Source organism: Gossypium hirsutum, chromosome D04 (genome assembly GCF_007990345.1).
Source record: "Gossypium hirsutum isolate 1008001.06 chromosome D04, Gossypium_hirsutum_v2.1, whole genome shotgun sequence".
NCBI classification, from domain to species: domain Eukaryota; kingdom Viridiplantae; phylum Streptophyta; class Magnoliopsida; order Malvales; family Malvaceae; genus Gossypium; species Gossypium hirsutum.
Window position 1 is genome coordinate 11,411,105 of NC_053440.1, and position 8,092 is coordinate 11,419,196.

An 8,092-nucleotide genomic window follows, 5' to 3' on the forward strand; every position below is an offset into this window, starting at 1 on the left:
TAATAATTAATCTAAACACAAAACTTACTAACATATCACAATAAACAAAATAACTTTAAAGCAAAACATAAAAATAACACTAAACAAACTATATAATACTAACAAAATACTTTTTTCTTATCATAATATATTCTATTTGAAAATAACAATAAAAATAAAAATAAAAATAAAAATACCTTTTCTTTCTTTCTTCTCTTCTCCCTCTCATCTTCCTTATGTTATACTATTTTTTTTAACTGCTACTAAAATTGAGCTGGATGGGGAGAGGGGGGAAAATGGTGCTGGTGCTGCTTAGTAGATAGGGGTCACCAGTGCCACCTATCAGATAGGGATCACTGGTGCCGCCTATCAGAAAGACATCATGCCCCTTCCGTATAAAATATCACTTATATACCATTCTGGACAAAGTGGTGCCGCCTATCAATCAGGCACCACTATTAAAATAATAATAATATTATTATTATTATTTAACTTAAATGTGTCAAAATTTTAAAATAGTGTTACTTATGCACCACCCTTCACTAGCTTAGGATGTGTCATTTTGATATATAATCTATTTAACATACTATTTTAGTTTTTATTTTATTTTATAATATATAGGTAAAAAAACCCATATTTATTGGTTAGGTGGCAGCATCTGATAGGAACTGTATCAACCTGCAGGGAAAGAAAACATAGAAGAGCTCAATCCAAACAAAACAACACCAGCCCCCTCTTCCCCTTCCCCCCCCCCCCCAAAAAAAAAACTCCAAATCCAGAAACCCTAAAAATACAACAAAACGAAAGGCTATATTGGATTAGGGTTTTATGGAAAATTTTGATGTCCAAACTCTCATCAAAGACAAAAGGTTCTGGTTCGCTTCTTTCCTCATTGCTTGGGCCGCTGCTCTTCAGGTAAAAAAAAAAACTGCTCTTTGATTGCAAAAATTCTCCCATTTCTGGGTTCCCAATCGTTTAATTGGATTTGAATTTTTTTTGGATTTGAAGGGGCATATGATGTGGATGCAAAGGCAAGACTCTTTCAAGCAAAAATTCGGTACACCAAATCAATCCAATGATGATGAAACAAAAAACATGTCCCAAAGTTGAATCCATTGGTTTGTTTTTAAATGCTGTTTTGTGATTTGATTCGTAGAACAATGATGGATATTTGGGTTCTAGAGGTTATTAAGATTCTTCTTCAGTTGAATCTTAAAATACCCAAAATGAATCATCGTCTGTCTGTGAAGAATATGCTCAAAAAGTTGAAGGAGGATTGATATCATAAGCTTAATAGATTGTAGTTTTGGAGATTTGATTACATTATTTAGTGCTAATATTCACTGATTTCTATGTGGAATAATATTTGATTCACTGTGAGTGAGTTAGATCATGACAGTGAATAAGTAAGAAGATTAAACACCAGAACCCACTTTACAATGATTTTAGTTATTATAGCCATTCATTAGCTTAATCTCTACTTTGCATTCTTGGAGAATTTAGGGTTCATAAAACTTGTTTTAATCTTTAAAAAAAAAACTGTTTCTTTCTCCTGATTTTTCATATCATCAGACATATTCATCAGTAGGTGTCACTTTGTTGGAGGTTAAATCCAGGACAACAAGTTCTTGATTTGAAACCTTTGTTGTCTCATCAATGGCGGGAATCATTTTCAGATCATTTGATCCTTCCGTTTGGATCTCATGATTTGATGACGTTTGATCCTTGCTTTTACCCCACAAAACCAGATAAAGGCCAATAACAATAACAATGGCTCCAATAACCCTATAAAAAAGAATGATACCATAATTACAGAAATTATGAAGCTTTCTTTAGCAGTTTCCATGGCGGAATTTAATGGAACTGATAATTTACCTTCCTAAGTAGAGTATCTCTGGTAAGATAAATGAGCTAAAAATTGCAATAACCACCATGCTTAAGGGACTAAAAGCAGTCACGAAAACAGGCCCTCTGGTTTTCATTACCATCCCTTGAACATAATAAGCAATTCCAGAACAGATTACTCCCTGCCACCACACAAAACATTCAAGTGAGTGTCTGGTATGTTGAATTTTTTTCATACCTTAGCGGTGTTAACTAATTTGACTGATAAGAGGGATCAAATTTTAGAGGGCAAATCTCTAAATTTTGAGTATTGATAGAGAGACCAAAACCATATAATATGACCGTACTGATGCAATCGCGGAGAGAGGTTCTCACACTGTAAACAGCAGCTAATAGTTTAGCATCCAAATGAATAGACCAAACAGCAGCATTACCAGCTTCCATGGCTAGGGCTACAATGCATCCTTCAATGGTGCCCACCAAGCAGATTAAAGCTGTTAGGGAAAGCTCAGCAGGGTATGATTTTAGCGTAATGGCCTACAAAACAAAACCACGCATTACATCTTTATGACAAATGAAACAAATACTGTCCACCTTCCATACGTTCACTGTAGTTAATCATAACATCTGTTAAATGCCGTATCGTAGGCATACCAGTAGGTATATCATTTTTGCTTTGACCCTTTAGTTTTATCTTGTAACATGTTGGTATTCGCTGATACAGACTTGTACAGATTGAAACCAAAACTGAATGCTACTCATATCCTTTCATTTTACCTTGAAACCGCTACTAACCAATATTGTCTAAACTAGAACACCAACAACCATCACCGCAGCCGTGATAAAAGAGAAAATGAATGTAAATGTAGAAGGTTTACTTGTAGAATGATGAAAGCGGCCCAGCTGAAACAACCGATGGTGATCATGATAGCGCCTTTGATGGGATATTGGTGAGTTGCAGCACTGGAAAAGGCATGGCCATCATCTGATTTAATCCATGGCAACTGCAACATTGGTCCTTTTATCAAAGTCATTAGTATTGCTCCTCCCACACTCACAATGGTTCCTATTATCTTTGCCTGGCTATGAACTTGTCCTATATTAACCTTCTCAAGCCTGCCAAACAAATATATATATATATATATATATATTCAACCATATAAAGATATTAATGAGTTGGAAAGAGACTAGATTAAGTTGAGTATATCTGGTATTAATATTATATATAATTTTCTAAATATAACCTGATTTGAAGCTCAAATTTTTTTTATATAAACTCACCCATATTTACATGTAATATAATAATTCAAGTCCGTTAAAAGTCCACTCATATTATTTTCTTTAGAAAATTATTTTTACGTCATATATAGTAATTATATTTATGTATATGTACTCTTTTTGCTACTATTATATAAATTTTCCTTTGTCAATTTTTTTAAAAAATAACATAACTTTTAATATTTACCTATGATATAATATATTTAATTTTCATATGATGTATAATACATAATATATAAAATAAAGTTTTAAAAAATACATATTATAAACTTGAACAAGCTTTGAATATTAGAATCTAAGCTTGACACATAGTTTAAACGGGCCTAATTTTCTTTTTACTCAAATCTATTTTTTGAATTTAATATTTTTGTCCAAACCCCTTAAAAACCGGGTGAGGTTTTAGATTTTAAGCGGAAAACTCGACTCTTGAACGAAGCTAATGGCAACAGATGTTTGAGTTCAAATTTGACCTATAATTAACGTCAACATCACTAGTATTTCCCCAAGCTTAACTCAAAAGTTAAAAATGTTAAGTAAAATTTAAAACTCTGTTCAAACCCAAACCCAAACCCAAACCCAAACCCAAACCTAAACGCGCGCGCGCGCACACACATATATATATATAGATGAAATTAGATATGTTTATCGGTTGGTTGGGTTTGCACTGAGCCTATGTATGGCTTCAGCATTATTTATATTTGCTTAAACTTATTTTTTGAGTCAATATAAATGATGTTAACAACATACAAAGACTCGGTCAAAATTTACTTGGACTAATGAACACTTTTCATTTTAAGGATCACATAATATATACATATTTAATTTTGTCAAATTTTATATATTTTTTATTGAAATTTTAAACATAGAAAATTTTTCGTATTTTACAATACTTACGGTATAATATTATATTTAATATATAAAAATAAATAAATATATTATAAATTGGAAAATTGATCATATTGGTGACTTTGAACGTTAGAGTTAAACGACAGCCCTAGATTTTTTTTAAGCTTAAAAATTTTGTCTAAACATTTTTAAATATTGTACCAATGTTTAGGTTTTAAGGTGCCCTTTCCTTGAAATACTATGAAGTTGCATATACGAAGGGGATTGGAAATTTGGTTACTTTAAGATCCAGGCGAAGGTAAATGCAAATGCAGGAAGAACATTGCACATTGCAGATGTGAAAGTTGCTGAAGTATACTTCATACCACTGTAGAATAAGTTTTGATCAATTGTTGGCCTGAAAATCAAGTGAATTGGTGTTATATTCAGACCAATTATTCGATAAGATCATCGATGTCGGCCGGTGACAAGTCAAGTAAGTCATTGAGATCACGGTATATAAAGGCTAGGAACCATGTGAGAAGGATAACGGAAAACGAAATTCCGATGCCCGCTAACACCCTTTTTGTTTTTCAAAGGATTCTCGATCTTTGCCTACTATATCGGCAACTTACTCGACTTGTCAACTAAAGACCTCTACAATGGTTAGGAACATAAAACTTGGTACTTACTCCAATAACCCTAGTAAGAATATCTTAACAAAGATAGACAAGGTCATTTTTGGCCTAATCTTCCTGCAAATGAGTCATTGATTTAAATGATGGACAATCACAATGAATAAATATAACATGATTAAAAGTATCGGTCGAAAAATATGAAACCTATCATAAACAAGGGCGAAAGGAGCAATGACGAGAGTGGCGACGGCGTGGCGGTAGACGACCAAAACATGTTGGCTCATGCCTTGGTTTAAAGCATACTTACTGATTAAAGACATGCCTGCAAACCCAAACTGCAAAAGGATTACAGCTACAAATGGTTTAGTTTGATCGAAAGTCTTGGCCAGATAACCCATTCACAGTGTTGCTTTTGTTTTTTGGTTTGGTTTTGTCAAAATCTCTGTTTTCTTCAACAAGCTTTTATATTGGTGTAAAAAATGAAGCACAATCTCAACTTCCTTATATACACATTATTTTTCATGCAAATATAATCTGTTTAATTATTTATAGATATGTAAATGTTGGGATTCCACTAAAATCAACTGTTCTGAAGATTATATAATAATAATTAAAAAAAAAACTGTCTTTTTTGTTCACATAAAGAAAACTCGAACATAAAAAGATTGGCAACTAAGAGCAAAGCAAAAGCAAAATAAAAGTAGTGGTATTTGCCTATACGAAACATTGTTGAGTCCAAGTATATGACTTTCACAAGATCTTTTTTATTTATGTAGTAACCATTAAATTAAAAAAAAAAAAGAGTTAGATGTGATTAATCATGAATCTACTCATTTTTAGAATTATGTTAAAAAAATTCTAAAAGAATGGTGTAGGGTAGAGTGTTGAGTTATGTGTAAGGAAATATTAATATTTTTTAATTTTGTGACACTTTATTAGGGTTTAATTCATTATTATCTAAATTTATAATTTTCTTGAATTTGACTCTAGTATCTACAAAATTAAATTAATTCAATTTTAAATATTTTAAAATCAATTTTACAACAACTCATTTCCTATATCATTAAATTATTTTCAAATTAATTAAATATCACAAATTAATTATAATTATTTGTCTTCATTAGGTTTAGGTCATGCTTGGAAATAAACTAAGCCTAAACTAAACATGCAAGAGCATTAATCAAACAAACATAGGACAAATATAATCAAATCATCAACAGGACCAAATTAAATAGATTAGAAAATTTGTCTAAGGACTAAATTGAATAACTCAGAATACACACCCAAAGACCAAATTGAATAAATAAATAAATAACACATTTGAAGACCAAGTTGAATAAATAAAAAACACATTTGAAGACCAAATTGAATAAATCAAATAACAGATCCAAAGACTAAATTGATTAACTTCAGAAACTCTTTAATTAGTTTACTAACCTTCTTAAAATTAAAATTAAAAATAATTTATTAAAAATAAACATATAAGTTATTATTAAAACTTGAACAATGGGTTTGTAAGGGCTTTCACACATTGTTTATCCTCGTTAATGAAATCATGACTGGCGGTGGCTATGTCTATCAAAGAGGTCCTCACCTGGCTGAAAGGTTTCTCCTCGTTAATGGAACCACGACTGGTGATGGCTATGTCTATCAAAGAGGCCCTCACTTGGCTGAAAGGTTTCTCCCCGTTAACGAAACCATGGTTGGCGTAGGCTATGTCTATTAGAGAGGTCCGCACCTAGCTGAAAGATTTCTTCCTGTTAATGGAATCACGGCTGGCAGAGGCTATGTCTATTAGAGAGGCCATCACTTGGTTGAAAATTTTGGGCTTGGATAATATTGAGGTGGAGCCGGATCGTTTGGAGGTCGTTATAGCCTTAAATTTACAGCAATTTTACTTTTCCAAGTTTGGCTTGCTTTTATACGATTGTTATCTATTGAGACTTCAATTTCAACATCCGTCCTTCCGTTGGACTCATTAAAATGCAAATAAGGTGGCTCATCATATCGCTCGGGTGGCCTTATCTTCTGCAGTCCAGTCTTGCTTTAGTTCTTGTCCTGTTTCTATTTTTCATGTTCTTATTGCTCACATAAGTGCTTTGAGTACTAGCGAAGTTGAAGGGTGTTAAGGCCAAGTGTACAGAGTAAGCATGTTGGCTTGAGATTTAATTGGGTTTGTGTTTATTTCAAAAAAAATGTTTTTTAAGAACACAAGAATTGATATTGATTATTATTCATCATAATTTTTTTCAAAGTATTATTTAAAAAAATATAATTTTAATGGATTTTTATTTATTTAGACTTAATTTTTTGAGATTCTAACATAGTTATTCCTATTCTAAACTTTTAAGTAGATTAAAATTTTCTTTAACTTAAGCCTAAAACTAATTTCATCTACCCTGATTAATATTAATCAAATCACATCTAACCTAAATACTAATCAAGTTATATCTAATCTAAAGGGTAATCAAATTAAACTAATCTAATTTTATAGTAAAAAATAATCTAAATTTTATTTATCAATGTAATTAACTCAATTAACTGCACTAATTACATAACTTAACTGTATTAATTAATAACACACCCAATAATCATATCAATTCAAACACATGAACTAACTTTGAAAGTAAGAAATTGGTAGCAATAATTGGAAGTATTAGCAAAACAAAATTTAAGATTCAATATAAAAAGAGATTATATCATTAAGAAAATGAGAGAGAAAACAAAGAAGAAAAGATAAGAAAACTGAGAAGAAGTTTGATATATGATGAAGCATCTATTTCTGACTTGTACAATTATGCTTTTATATAAGGGACTCAAACATTATCTAGCTTGTAAACTACTTAACCTCTTGGTACAACAAACAAACTAACAAGTAACCACTTAGCATACAGGACTAACTTTCCAACTTATAATCTAGTGTTCCCCTTTGACTTCTCTTTTTTTAACAAAATTCTCCACCAGAACATACATCAAGCTTCTTTCTGAAATGACTAACCACTAGAACAGACAATGGCTTTGTTAGTATGTCTACAACTTGCTCAAATGCAAGGACATAGTTAACCCCAAGCTTATTTTTAGCTACACATTCTCTTAAAAAGTGTACTTGTAACTCCACATGCTTTGATCTTGATGGAACACATGATTCCCTGATATTGTAACTACATTTGCATTATCACACCAAACAATAGGCACATTTGACACACTATAGAAAGTTCATGCAACAATGATTGCTCCCAAGCTAGCTCTAACACACTACTTGCAACATTGGGATATTCACCCTCTAAGGTTAATAAAGTAACCACGAGCTGCTTCTTTGAATTCCATGATACTAAATTGTTGATTAGAAATACTACTATTATATATCCTTCCATAATTTGGGACATGTGGCAGCAAGGCAAGCCACTTGAGGAGCACCCCCATCCGTTGAGGACCGGAAGGCCATTAGAAGCTTTGCTTTTTGATTTAGCTACTAGACCAAATAGGAGAAAGTTGCTCAATGAAGTTAGCCATCCATTCCCTCCAGA

At 32.0% G+C, this 8,092-nt stretch overlaps 1 protein-coding gene across 1 annotated transcript; it reads right to left on the minus strand.

The window, feature by feature from the left end:
- Positions 1-1,412: 1,412 nt before the first annotated feature.
- On the minus strand, positions 1,413-5,044 carry LOC107925983 (WAT1-related protein At2g39510). The gene is made up of 7 exons (XM_016856751.2): positions 4,770-5,044; positions 4,620-4,682; positions 4,229-4,345; positions 2,703-2,940; positions 2,200-2,361; positions 1,855-2,006; positions 1,413-1,764 (listed from the first exon to the last, which is right to left on the minus strand). Exons 1-7 carry the CDS (start codon positions 4,961-4,963, stop codon positions 1,548-1,550), a joined length of 1,143 nt encoding a protein of 380 aa, XP_016712240.1. The 5' UTR covers positions 4,964-5,044; the 3' UTR covers positions 1,413-1,547.
- Between the last annotated feature and the right edge of the window lie 3,048 nt (positions 5,045-8,092).

Bases quoted from the DNA above. Each gene is read 5' to 3' on its own strand.
- LOC107925983 (XM_016856751.2), bottom strand. From the start codon at position 4,963: ATGGGTTATCTGGCCAAGACTTTCGATCAAACTAAACCATTTGTAGCT. The intron at 4,683-4,769 runs GTTTCATATTTT...ACTCATTTGCAG, and splicing joins TTCGCCCTTGTTTATGATAG to GAAGATTAGGCCAAAAATGA. The intron at 1,765-1,854 runs GTAAATTATCAG...TCTTTTTTATAG, and splicing joins GAGATACTCTACTTAGGAAG to GGTTATTGGAGCCATTGTTA.